General features: G+C 44.1%; 1 protein-coding gene across 4 annotated transcripts in view; it reads left to right on the forward strand.

Moving 5' to 3' along the window:
- The window catches only part of Rapgef4 (Rap guanine nucleotide exchange factor 4), a 269,226-nt gene that overhangs the window by 53,522 nt on the left and 202,068 nt on the right, over positions 1–13,636 (forward strand). For all 4 annotated transcript variants that reach the window (XR_004944679.1, XR_004944680.1, XM_036183312.1 and 1 more), the window contains exon 4: positions 5,377–5,523. Coding sequence is in view for 2 of the 4 variants with exons in the window: in XM_036183312.1 (XP_036039205.1) it covers positions 5,377–5,523 (147 nt within the window). In the remaining 2 variants the exon portion in view is untranslated. The remainder of the gene's footprint in view (positions 1–5,376; positions 5,524–13,636) is intronic.

Here is a 13,636-nt window from a genome sequence, read left to right on the forward strand (position 1 = left end):
TAGTCTGGAACTGAATATATAGGAGAGCAGACTGGCCTCAGACTCTCAGAGATCCACCTCCTCTGCCTCCCAACTAACTGCTGGGCTGGGAAGCACGAGCTACCACACCCAGCCTAAGATCTGATAACTCTTCAAAATTACAGAATAATTAAAAAATAAAACCTTCATGTGTTTACCACTGACAGTGCTCACATCTATTGACTTGATTAAATGACTCTGACTCCCCCAGAGCATCTGTGTAAGCTGGATTTCACCAGATGCTTACAGTCTGCTAGGCCCAAAGTTTCCTGCCTCAGACGGCGGCGACCCTAACTGCTGTGGCACTCAAGCCTGGCCTTCCAAGCATCACCCTGTTTTCATACTGTCCGCATGAAACAAACGTGAATGGCCCTAGTGAGAAGTCTGCTTTAAGATGGGAGTTTTCCATGATGCAGATGCACAAAGCAGATAAATTAGGGGTGATTAGACGCAGTACAAAAGGATTCTTTGATTTACGGCAGGGATTGTCAGAAGGGTTCCTTTGAATCCAGGCTCCCCCAGAGAGCTCAAGTGTTTTGCAGATCATTCAAACCACTTGACATCCAGACTGGGGGGGGGGGGGGGACAGAGAAACTTGGAATTTAAACGTTGAAAGCCGTCATTAGATGAAGCTTAATACAACATGACTATAGAGAGTCTCTGTTGTTTAAATAATAGCAAAAATATAATTTGCTTTTTAGAAGGGTAGAAAAACCTATGCATGTGCGGCAATGTGACTGAGTTAGGAATTATAGTTTCCTTTGTATTGTTTATTTCTATTTAATTCTGTCAAGATGGCACAGCCAGTAAAGGTGATTGCTGCCAAACTTGACTGCTTGAGTTCGAGTCCTGAAGCCCACAGGGTAGAAAGAGATCCAACTCCCACAAGTTGTCACACTGAGCCCCACCTGCATGCTATGGTATGTGTGTCATGGCGGCTGTCCCCCAAATAAACAAATGTTTAAAACATGTATTCTGCTATAAATCTTATTAAAGAGATTGTGGCCATTTCCCTGAGGACTCAGGCAACATTTTGCCCAAAGCCGTGGAGGCTGTGTAATCTAGGCCCACGATGGCTCGGGCCTCTTCTGTACCAGCTTTGTGCCTCCATGTGAACCTCCTCTGCCTGGTGCTCAGTACCTGTCACCATGGGCTTGCTGACGTCTCTTGGCTTAGTGCCAGCAGCTGAGGTAGCTGCAGATTTGTACAGCGAAGGCCCAGGCAGGCTTAGGGACCGGAATGCACAGACTGAGGTACATGGGAATAATTTTATGTCAACTTGATGCAGGCTGCAGTCATCTGAGAAGAAGAATCCTAACTGAGAAATATATGCACACACACACACACACACACACACACACACACACACACACACACAATCATATATAATAGACATATAATGCAAATATTCCAAAATCTTAAAAAATGGGAAACCCTAATCCCAAGCATTTCACTCAACCTCTACTGTCAATAGGAACATGCATAGGTAACTAAGCATTTGTTCTGAGTCAGGCATTGTTCAAATAACATGATCTCAGTTGTGAAGGGCGAAAGAGACGTCACAGTCAAAACTGTGTCCAGTCATGGCACAACATTCCACCCACATGTATGCAGATCCCTAACCCCAGGGTGATCCTACACCATCTTCTGGCCTCCAAGGACACTGCACACTGGTAGTACACAAATATACATGGAGGTAAAACACCCATATACACAAAATATGATAATTAAGAAAATCTTTTTAAAGTAGATCAATAGGTTTCCTCTGTGGGAAGCTGGGCTCACTCCAGAGAAGGGCAAGGAAGCTGCCGGTGTCTCCCACTGTCCTACCTCTGTGTAGAAGGATGTACCTTCAAGGTGCCTGCTCAGCACTGTTCTCCAGCTGGGTGAAGATGCTCTAGGTAGAATCTTGCATGTGTGTCTGGATCTGTGCAGAAAGCTACAGTGGTTTGGGAAGTGGGTGGGTGTAACAAGTCGTTCTCTGTCCCACCGGCCAGCTCCCAAATAATGATAAGGAGACTTATTATTGATTTTGAAAGCTCGGCCTTAGCTTAGGCTTGTCCTACCAGCTCTTATAACCCAAATTAACCCATGTATATTAATCTGCATTTTCCCTCATGGGTTTTTACCTTTCCTTTTGTGTGTCTGACTCCCTCCATGTCTCATTGGCATCTCCTCTTGTGCCTAGACTCATCTTGAGTTTCCTCTCTCTGCCGCCTGGAAGTCCTGCCTAGCTATTGGCCATTTAACTCTTTATTAAACAAATCACAGCACTATGTCTTTGCAGAGTGTACAAATAGTCCACTGAAGGTGGGTAATCTGGTAGGGCTCCAGCAGCCTTAGCTAAACCACCTTCATCTCATGAAGTTGTTTACATTCTTGAACCTTTATTTCTCATTTGAAAAGTCCTCAAAGATAATGCAGAACAGGGCATTTATTCAGTGTTTCCAGACTCTCTGGCTGGTGCTGATTGCTTTCTTCATTTTCTATGTCAGTGAGCAATCCACAGACAAGCAGAAGTCATAAACACTCTCCTGAATGGTCTCTGAGAGATAAATTTGCTGATGTGAGTAGACTTGTAGCCTGTAGCTTTAAAGAAATCTCATGTTGCATGTAGAAACAGACATGTTTTTCAATAGGCAGAGGTATCTACAGGAGTCAGGGCTTTGAATTCTGACCTGTGGGGTATAGTGAGATTATAGTGTGGACACAGAATCTTCTACAATTACCCACATTTATGTTACCTTCCAACCTGTGTTCACAGCAACATATTAATCCTGATGCTTAGGAGGACGTTTGGATGTGACTTTATTTGATATTTTTTTCCCTGAGACTATAGGAAGCCCAGATTCCAATGTCAACAAGATGAGGCACCCAAGGATTGCAAAGATATCAGTTAGGCTTTAGAAAAGACAAATGGTTTCTGACCCTTCTATCTCCCGTCGGTGCTCAATATCCTGGTGCCTAACCAATACCTCCCACGTCCATTCCAATTCCTAAGTAAATTTGTCCTAAAAACCATTCTGACCTGAGGAAATTGAGGTTTGAAGCTGCCAACAACGGGGAGAGGCTTCCTAGCCTGAATTTCAAGGTGTGAACGTACGTGTAGTTTGACTGACATGTTGGATCGAATCCAGGTCCTCATGAGTCCTAGGCAAGTGCTATACCACTGGCTGTTGTCATTTGTGACTCCGCCTTTACATCTGACTGGATCAAGAACAAAGGAGGGGGTGGAGGAAGGGCTGATCACCAGTCACTTCTGGTGACAGTGTGGATCCTTGGAATCAGACTGTGCCTGGACTCCTGTTACAGTGGACATCACTGTTCAGTGGACTGTTCTAAGCAGTGCGGGTAACCATACCACCGAGTTTTAGAATATGACTAAGCCTGGGTAAATCAAAGGCTCTGGGAGAAAGCAAGCATTCCAGAAATCTTGTATCTTTATTACAAGAGCCATTCTCTCCCAAGAAGACAGGTCATGTTGAGTTCCACAGCCCATATTTGTGTGTGTTTTGGTGACAGCATACATGTGTCAGGAAGGGAGGTGAAGAAGATGCCTGACTCATCTGTAAGCACTGGCTAGTTCCTGTGTAACTGAAGTCTCCACAACCCTCTTGCTGCAGTGCTCATGATGGGTCTTTCTCATCACCACTAGCCGTGCTGGGGTGGCGCATGCCTTTAACCCCAGCACTTGGGAGGCAGAGGCAGGTAGATCTCTGAGTTCAAGGCCAGCCTGGTCTACAGAGAGAATTCTAGGACAACCAGGACTACACAGAGAAATTGTGTCTTGAAAAATAAAACAATTAAATAAACAAACAAGTCCCCACACTGGAAAGTATGTATTAGGAAAAAAAATTGGTCCTGAAGTAAAGTAATAGAAGAACACAGTAGTCCAGTGGGAGCCTCCAGGGAGCCCTTTATTTTAGGGGATTTCTGGAAGCCTGTAACTTGTCAAAACCTATCTCATGTTTCTACTAGAAACTGAGAGTTACTCGCCAACTTCCCGACTATTGACATTCAGTTCTGGGTGTGCTTTTTGAATGGATTAGTTTGCAGATATTCTTCTGGGGAATAGATCAGTGGCTGTTCTTAAATTTGCCCCAGATCTTTTTTCCCTTTTCTGAAATATTATTGATTTTTATTTTCCTGAGCATAATTTTAGAGGGTAATATCTTTGCAGAAGCAATTCACCATGGTTCAAGGGGCTGGATTCTTGAGTACATTTGTCTCGGTAATGTGCTTGCAGAGTCACTAACTGGATCTTAATAATATTTGCTTATGATTGTGTACTAGATGCATGAAAGGGGAAGTGTGTCTTCGAACTTGGAGGATCACCCTGGTGTGTCTCCATAGCTTACAACGCCTGCAGAATTAATCTCCAGGTGGTTTTGAGACGGCTATTTGCATCGTTTGAAAGTAGTTAGATTTAAATATAAATGTTCTTGCCAATGTTGCGTGTAGAGAGGAATTAGTTTTTACAGTTTCTTCAGAACTTTCTGGAGCACGGACTCAGGACATTTTATAAACAGCTACACAGTGCTTTCTCTGGTGCTGTTTTTCCTCTGTTATGGCTGCAGGAGGCAGCATGGCACAAAAAGCTTGGCATCTCTAATCAGAAAGACTTAGAACCTGGCTCTGGCTCTTTGCTTCCTTAACTAAGGCCTCTGGGAGCTCACCAATCGGACCTTCAGTTTTCCAGGGACAATAGCAGTCCTGTTCCCACTTCCTAAACATTGCGATCATTCCTTCTCACCAAAAGGATCTAGTCCCCTTTTGGTAAAGTCCCTTCTTTTCTTAAAGCAACTAGTAGTTTTATAGAAAGATCAGATTATTGTCGTTAGCAGTATTCACAGTATCCACAAACTAGAAACATCTTAGTGGTCCCAGTATGAGAATGGATGAGCAAATGGTAGCATGGCCATGGACTGCAAAACAACTCACTTACAAGAGGAAAAACATCTACTGACCCGTATGAAAACGTGGCTTACTCAAAGCTGTTACGCTGAGCAAAAGAAGCCAGACATAGATTAGACCCTACTGCCTGTCTCTTTCTATGGAAAGTTCCCTAACAGGCAAAGCATCCTTCTGAGGATGGAACTCAGGGCAGTGGTTTCCTCTGATGGAAGGGTCTTGACTGGATCAGGGATACAGAGAACCTTTAGGAGTGAAAAAAATTTTCTAAGTCTTGATTGGATATCATTTATATCAGTGTCTGTTTGCTGAAATATGTTGAACCACACAGTGAAACTGGGCATTTATTTTACACAAATTATACATCAATTTAGAGAAAAAGCAAGTCTCTCATCCACTGCATCTTTAATTTTCTAATGACTGTTTTTTTGGTGTTGGGGTTCTCAGGACGCGGTGACCATCTGCACCCTGGGAATTGGGACAGCCTTTGGAGAGTCCATACTGGACAACACACCCCGCCATGCAACCATTGTTACCAGAGAGAGCAGTGAGCTCCTCCGCATTGAGCAGGAAGACTTCAAGGCACTATGGGAGGTGAGCCCCAAGGCACCCTGTCAGTGAATGTAGTTGCCAGCAGAGAGAGAGAGAGAGAGAGAGAGAGAGAGAGAGAGAGAGAGAGAGAGAGAGAGAGAGAGAAAGTGTGGATAATGGCATAACAGTCAAGCCTTAATGTGTGCTGTTCTGAGCTGGTGGATAGAATTTAATTTTCTAAACTTGTTTTTGAAATGAGTGAGTGAAAAAGCCATTTTGACATAAGACATCCTTTTTTGTTGATAATTTAGTGCTTGCTCGATTTTCTGTGGTTTGACATACCTTATAATTATTTCTTGAATGACCATAGAGTGTTTTTATGAATTTTCTCTTTCCTATTCCATGGATGTATTCTTAACCAGGGAACAAAATACTTTGACATTTTCTTTTGCATTTTAAAAATCATTATTGACACATTCCTGGAGAAAGTGGAATGAATGGGGTTAACATCTGGTTCATTTAAATGCTTTTAAAAATGATGTGCTCTGTAATAAGGTATGGAAAATGGGGGGCCGTAAAGATGTCTGGTGACTTGCCAACTTCAAAATGCATAGGTGGCACAGCAGTGGGTGGATGCCGCTAGTCCTGTTGGCTCTTGCATTTACTGACACTTCCAGCATCCCTTAGGGCACAGTGCTCATTTACGGGAAGTGTGAGGAATACGTTGTCTAAGAGGCAGTCATGGCGGAGAGAGCACTCATAAAGGCCTGGCCGAGCCTTGCATCTTTTATGCTCTCTTTCCTTTTCAGCCCCTTTGGCTTTGGATTCTAACCCGTGGTGGCTCCCTGTCTTTGTCCCGGGCTCGGTATGTCTAGGAGTCAACCATTGAGCTGGCAGGTTTCACCACTTGTCCCAATGTGGCTAAGATTTCAAACTTGATCTAAAAAAGAATTTTGTGTAATCAAATAGTTTCCTCCAGAGCCAAACAAATGACTGATGCGTTGAGGGAGCTAGCCTGCAGGTGGATGAGCCATGATGCCCAGCCTTGAAAGTCATGCAAAGCTTTGGAAGGCCTTGCTGGTGAAGCCTGGTACTTTTATTCTTGGTGGCCGTGAATAAATTGTGGGGTTGCTTGTTTGAAATGTTTCTCTTAGAAAATTTTAAAGAGCTCCAACTGCTCTGTAAAGTTCAGAGACAAAGCTCAGATTTTTTTTTTTTTAGGAAGGAAAAGTGAAAGTCAATTTATGTGAGGTATGTGGGCAAAGATATTCTGTCAATCAGAAGGGGCCAGGTTCGAGGCAAATAAGCAAGTCGTTTTTGTAATGGGAATTTGGGAAAGTGACTTAAGAAAGGAAGCCATTCCTAAAGGTACCATGTGCTGCAGTAGACACTCTGTGGTCAGTCATGTATTGGCCTGATAGGGGAGCTTGGGGAAATACAGAGAAACACTCAGTTAGGCCTGCAGTGCTGTGAAGGAAGTTCCTGAGAAGTCACTGCCTACGGACATTAAAACAATCTGTAAGACCGTTCTTCAGACAAAATAATAATGTGACGAACCTTTGCTACCGGCTACGTGGCCCAGCAGTTAACACGCTGCTGAGTCTGCTTCATCATGCTTTTCTTCCGAGTCTCTTTAATGTTCCTGAGACATCCTGACGTTTCATCCTGATGTTTCACTATGTATCCCAAGGAAATTAGCGTCCTGCTACAACCCATAATGTTATTATGAGTATATAGAATGAGTAGTAGTATCCTGATATCTAATAACCAGTGTATACTTCATGTTTCCACAGTTGTGCCAAAGCTATGTTTTACAGATATGTTTTTTTTTTTTTTTTTTAACCAGGCTCAGGTGAAGCTAAAACCCAAACGCATTCTGTCTGATTGCACAGTTAAAGCTTGCTCTGATAGCTTTCCCCCGTGTCTCTGTCTCTCCCCACCTTCCCTCTTTTCTCCCCCTTTTTGTTCCCGTCTCCTCTTGTCCTCGACTTCTGTAAAAGGCCTGGCCAGTTTTCTCTCACCCCAAATTTGTCAGACCATTTCTCAAGCTGTCTTCATTGATGCCTCGACCCAGGGTTTCTGTAAATAGATGCTAGGGCTAAAAGTTAATCCAGTCAAGTCAGATGCTTTGTTTCCCAGAAAGTAAGGAGTAACTGCTAATGAATACAGCAGGAGGCTCATAATGGCTGTATACTGTTGGCAATGCTTCTGTCTCTTGGGTAGCTTACATCTACACACCTCAAGGCTGATTCCCATTGCTGTTCCTCTTAGAGACGAATCCTTAAATGAGGGAACTAACCCTGAGGGCTGTCATGGCTGCCTCTGGCTGCCCCAGAGCTCTTCTTGTGTTTTCTAGCTCTGTGGACCACCCGCCACCTGTAGCTTGGGAGCCTGACTTCTGATCTCTCTAGTCAGTGACTTAACTGTGATGGGGACAAGATCCAGAAGGCCCTTTAGCACTGGAAAGGAGGAGATGTTTTTATCCTGACTTCATTTACAGGTCGGAGCCTGGAAACTCATACCCAGAGGACACAGTCGGATGCTTCTTTCCAGTTGCCTGTTCATGTAGCTAAGCCTGGGGTGCGAGTGAGGTGTGCAATCAGTGCTTAAACCATTTGAAGTGAAAATTCAATAAGCCTCTCCTGTAGCAGTCTGTTAATCAAGGCTTTATTAAAGGGCACCCATGTGCATACACGGTGCATATAATCCCAGGAAATTGTACAAGCCTGGAGTAGCTTCTCAGGAAAGCTTAAATGATGCTTATTGTAAGGCTTATTTAGTCAACAAATGCTAAGTAGCTCCCGTGTTTCAGGCACCAGTGAACCAGACTGGCAGGATTCTGTTCTCAGAGCAAGGGACGCCACTTCGCTCTCTGGAGGAGATGGCAAAGTGTAATTTCAGAATACGACACGTCATTGTCATTAAATTTTGCTTGTGTTCTCTGAATATTGGGCTATACCAGTGGCATATATAGCACTCACTGCAAGCAAAACATTTGATAACCAAACACTTTTTTCTTGATTATGTCAAATAATATGACTTATAATTCAGCCATCCAGCCAGCCATTGTGCTGCCAAGTGGCTCTGTTAGCCAAATTAAAATCCAGCATCATGCTGACACCCAAGTTGGACCTGTTAGAAAACACATGAAGGAGTCTGGATGCAGGTGGGAGTCTTGGTGACTTGTGAGCCTCAGAGAAGGCATCCACCAGGTCCAGAGCACAGAGCTGAGGTGAGGTCAGACATTCCAGATCTTAGAAGTGAGAGAAGCTCAGTCTGGCTCTGAATTTGCGTGTCCATTCCTCCTGTCTGGTCATCTGGTGGGATGCCACAGGGGCGGTCTGTTCTATGGCCAGAAGCCTCGTATTTAGCTTGGGGTGCTTATATTAGCTGTTAACTCCCCTCAGAGGGGTTGCAGAACTGTGGCTCTTAGTCATCAGCTGCTGGCCCAGCCTGAGAGTGACTGTGAGCAGCTGCGTGAAGACTCTGGTACCCACTCCTGGGATTTGAGGAGAGAGTTAGGGAAGTCCCTCCCCTGCCCAGGCTTCTGCAGATATGCATGCTCAGTGCTCACGGGAGGTTTTGAAACCCTGCCTAATTCCATTGCAAGGGCTCCTGGCTTCTTGTGTTCTCTTAGGCTCTGAATCAAAGAGGCGGCTCTGGGATATTTTAAAAATTGTCACGATGTGACTAGAAACATTTCCCAATATCTAAGCAAGGCAACAGTTTGAAAGCTCCATGTCTCTTCTCATCTCTTGCTAAGGAAAACTGATCTCTTCTCCATTCTTTCCGAGTTTTACTTTCCAATTTGTGGTTTGCTTGGAGGATGCTAGGTTGGTCCATTGGAAAGTCATTCATGCTTTCTTAGCTGAAGTGAATTATGGGAAATTTACTCCGAGTGGGTCAATAATGCTCCCTCTTCTCATGCCTCTGACACGTTAGCCAGGGTCTAAAATATCTGAGTTTCCAGTGCTATCTCAGAAGGGGAAGACAGACAAAGAGGGATCGGGGGATTGGAGTGATTGAAGACAGGGAAATTTCTGAATTTCATCCAGGAGAAAATTAATTTGAAACTCACGGGCAGCCGTTTTTAGTTCTTAAGACAACTATAATTTATAATTTAAACTCCTTGACACCAGTGGCATTTTTAGGCTTTGTATGGAAGCTAAATGGCAAAGCAGTTAAATGGAGGTCTGGGAATTTAAACCCATCATTAATAGTTGATCCAAGATTATAGGTATTTATGATGGATGGTGGAATAAATATAAAACTGATTTATTATCCAGTTCTATGATCTCTTAGTGTCGGCAGCCTGACAGTTTCTGATGAAACTGTGGGTCTCAACCTTCCTAATGCCACAACCCCCTAATCCAGTTCCTCATGTTGTGGGGACCCCCAACCATAAAATTATTTCATTGCTACTTTGTAACTGTCATTTTGCTACTGTTATAAATGGTAAATATCTGTGTTTTCTGATGTCTTAGATAACCCCTGTGAAAGGGTGGTTTGACCCCAAAGAGGTCACGACCCACAGGTTGAGAATCACTGGTTTAGCAGAACGCAGGTGGTGGGGTGTTATCTCATTTCTCTCTTTCGATTTAACAGTGTATTTCCATGATAATGCTTTGGAGTTGGTCTTGAGATCTCTACCAAACAGTGAGTGAGTACAGTGAGTTCAGAGAAGTGGATGAGAGAGGCCTTCTTAATCAAATGCAGGAAGGACACTAGTGTACAGTATTTCTAGCAGTCCACCACTGTTACCAGCCTTTTGGTTGCATAAACATCATTCTGGAACTTTTTTCTTCTACTGTGAATCCTATTTGAGCATTTTCAAATAATATAGATTTATGAATACATTTTTGAAAATTTAAAGATGCTAATGAAATTATAGCATTTAAAAGTAAAAGTGGTATTTTAAAATTATAAATTGACCCTTCTTAATGAAAGTAACTACTTAGCATAATTGTTACCTGCACAATTGTTGCTTACTATCCTGATTTTATTTTGGCCAGAGGATCATTTCGTAATTGGCAGGATTTATCCCCCAAATGTCTATAGCTTCAGGAACAGCCAAAACACTATTTCATGTCTTATGAGATATATAATTTAAATGGTAAAAATAATAAGTAGATCCGGGTATGGTAGCACATACCTTTAATTCCAGCACTCAGAAGGCACAGGCAGTTGGATCTCTCAGTTCCAGGCGAGCCTGGTCTACAGAGTGAGTTCCAGGACATCCAGGGCTACACAGAGAAATCCTATCTTGGAAAAACAAAACAAAAACTAAATAAATAGAAGAACATGTTTCTGTCTTAGGAAATCCATCTGTTAACAGGGATTTTTCTCAGAGCCATGAATGCTATTGAAGAAAGGTATTTGTGTCTCTCTATTCCAATGCTATTTTGTCTAGAAGATTCTACCAGATATGTTGGCAATTGTGAAGAACTTTTTAGCTACGTTTCTTTACTGCCTCCTTTGCATTCATAGTGGACAAAGTGATTTTCCATTAATAATCTTCGGAGCCACTGTGAGAACAGGAATTGTTGACATGACAGCAGGTTGGTCTTTGCTGACACCTGTTAAAAGCCGTCCTGTAACAGTGCCTTCAGGGGGCATGCGCTCCTGCCCAAATCAGCTCAATACCCCTAGCTGTTTGCAACTGTCACAAAAAACGAAAGCCAGAAAACACAGTCTCTGAGAACACAGATGTCAGGAGTCAGCCGGGTAGGTTTTGTGACTCTATGCAGCATGTTTGCACCAGATTATTTTACCTTTGCATGAGTGAGTAGTTGGTGGACCAGCATTTCGGATGGTTGTCAAGGGCCTAGGAGGTAGACTGTCTCTGGATCCACAACTTCATCCTAGGTAGCACTGGAGGCAGGGAGTGGAGAACCCTGCTCCTCCTGGGGGCAGAGGACCCTGTTTCTCCTGGGGCAGAGGACCCTGCTCCTCCTGGGGCAGAGGACCCTGTTTCTCCTGGGGCAGAGGACCCTGTTTCTCCTGGGGCAGAGGATCTTGTTTCTCCTGGGGCAGAGGACCCTGCTTCTCCTGGGGCAGAGGCCTGTGCTGACTCTTAGCAACTTGGGATTTTCTACTGTAGGGTTACTTCCCAGGCCAGAAATTTGCATCAAAGGCCCAAGAAAAATACATCCAAAAATAAACATGAAAGCCAAGACTTCATGCCAGGAACTCCAGCCACACACATCCTGTTGGCTGGTTCCCTTGTCTCTCTCCTCACAGCTCTGATTCTTTTAACCCAAGCGGAAGCCTGCTCCAATGACTTGGACCTGAAGCCAGCACAAAGGTCTCGCTCCTCAGTCCTCAAGTGTCTCCAAGGAGTGACAGAGTGACTCCAATCCAGACAGGAAAGGGGTGAAGGTGTCAGGAGTGAACTAGAGTTTAAAAAAAAAAAAAAAAGGAAGTCTTTTGCTACCTGTGACTGGCCAAGCTTTCCTGGAGAGCCGTCAGTCAGCGCCACTCCCTCCCCGAGGACTCAGGCTCTCCGCAGGATTTGAGTAGGGACCTGTTGGTGATGAAGGTACACTGTCCTGTTCAGATAAAGGCTGGCTGCTCACTGGATGTCTGAGAACTTCCACAACGGACGCATGCTCTACAAGGTCAGAGGGTCTTTGATTCTTTAGTGAACGGTGGGAGATTGGGGAAATATTATATGTTACGGCTTTTATTTGGCTGGAGGAATTATGCTTCAGAATGTTTCCAGCTTTTCTGATTATGTTCTATCAGACCTAAACATGTACCAAGGCACAACCATAATTTTATTTCATCTTTGTTTGTAGATGTCTGGGTTAGGGGATGGGGTGAGTGGTGGTTCATCTTTTATTCTGATGGTCACGTGATTTTTAATACACTTCTTGAGGCTATGGTTCATAAGTAGGCAGAATTACATTGAGTGCATCGATATTAAATATATATGTGTGTGTATGTATAGATATATGTGTGTGCATGTGTGTTTATCCTGTGATGTATTTGAATGGAATATATTAAAAACAAACATGGGTAGGGAAACAGATTGAGGCTGGTGGTATTTTGTTCTTTGGATGCCCTGCAGGTATTCTGCTGGTAGCTCTCAGATTATTTAAAATCTTTAGTGTTTATGGGAATTCTGTTCCATTATTGATGAGGAGAAGTCCGACCAACTCCCACGTTGTGACCCCACTGTTTCTCAGAAGTCTCTCAGGGGATCTGAACAGATCAAGGCTTGGCTGGCAGGTGCCAGGCATACCCAGATGCTGCTCTGCAGGTCAATTGGCAGGGTGCCGTAACCAACCAGCAGTCACCCAGGCTGGCTCAGGCTCATGCAGATGCTCATTTTGACACTGTTCGGCTCTACTAGGGTCTTGTAGGGTTATGCTAACCGTTTTGAAATGCTCCCTGACTGCAGTCTGTCTCCATGTTGTTGATACCCCTCCTAGCCTGTCTCCCGAGAGAGGACCTCCCAGTGGCCCTCCACACTCACTCAGCTCACCCCTGGACAGTGTGCCCTTCTAAACAGCTGGTCAACTCTCTTCTAAGAAGGGACTGTAACACCTGAACAAACGTACTTGGTTTCCACCACGTGGAGTTGCAGAATCCATTCCAGCTGTCTGTTTGTGGTTTATCCTGTTGTAAAAACAGACAGACAAACAGTCAAGGACATCAACACGAGATGAACTGAATGAGGCTAACAAAAAAATTCTCAGAGAAAGTCTGCAGAAGGTCACAGAGGAGCGCAGGAGAGTGGTTTCTGCCCAGGGTCTCATTTCATACTGAGAAGCCTCTGCCTGGGAAGTCTTGTGTGGCTAAGTAAGCAGTTTCTCAGCCTCCCTCAAGCACTGGGACCAGTTAACCAAATGACGGCGTTGGCGGCTATCTTGTCCCCAGGGAGAGGGCAGGTTCCTTCCTCTGAGATTGTGTCTCTGAGCTTTGGGTTCTCCTCTGTGGAGTCACCAGGCCTCTCAGGAACCTCGAGGAGGGGTCATGTGCTGTGTTTCCAAACACTAGCTTTTGTTTTCTGTATGAGTTCAGCCATCATCTGGCTACATCTACTCTGAGGTTTCATGGTCCGTCGGGCAAAAGCAGTTCTTGCTAGCAAATGCGAAGAGGTTGAGTCTTCCAGAATTAACTTGTGGTGAGGACTAGAAGGTTTGTTAAGCCCATTATGTGTAGAAAACCCTTG

This window comes from Onychomys torridus, chromosome 4, assembly GCF_903995425.1.
Source record: "Onychomys torridus chromosome 4, mOncTor1.1, whole genome shotgun sequence".
Lineage (NCBI taxonomy): Eukaryota > Metazoa > Chordata > Mammalia > Rodentia > Cricetidae > Onychomys > Onychomys torridus.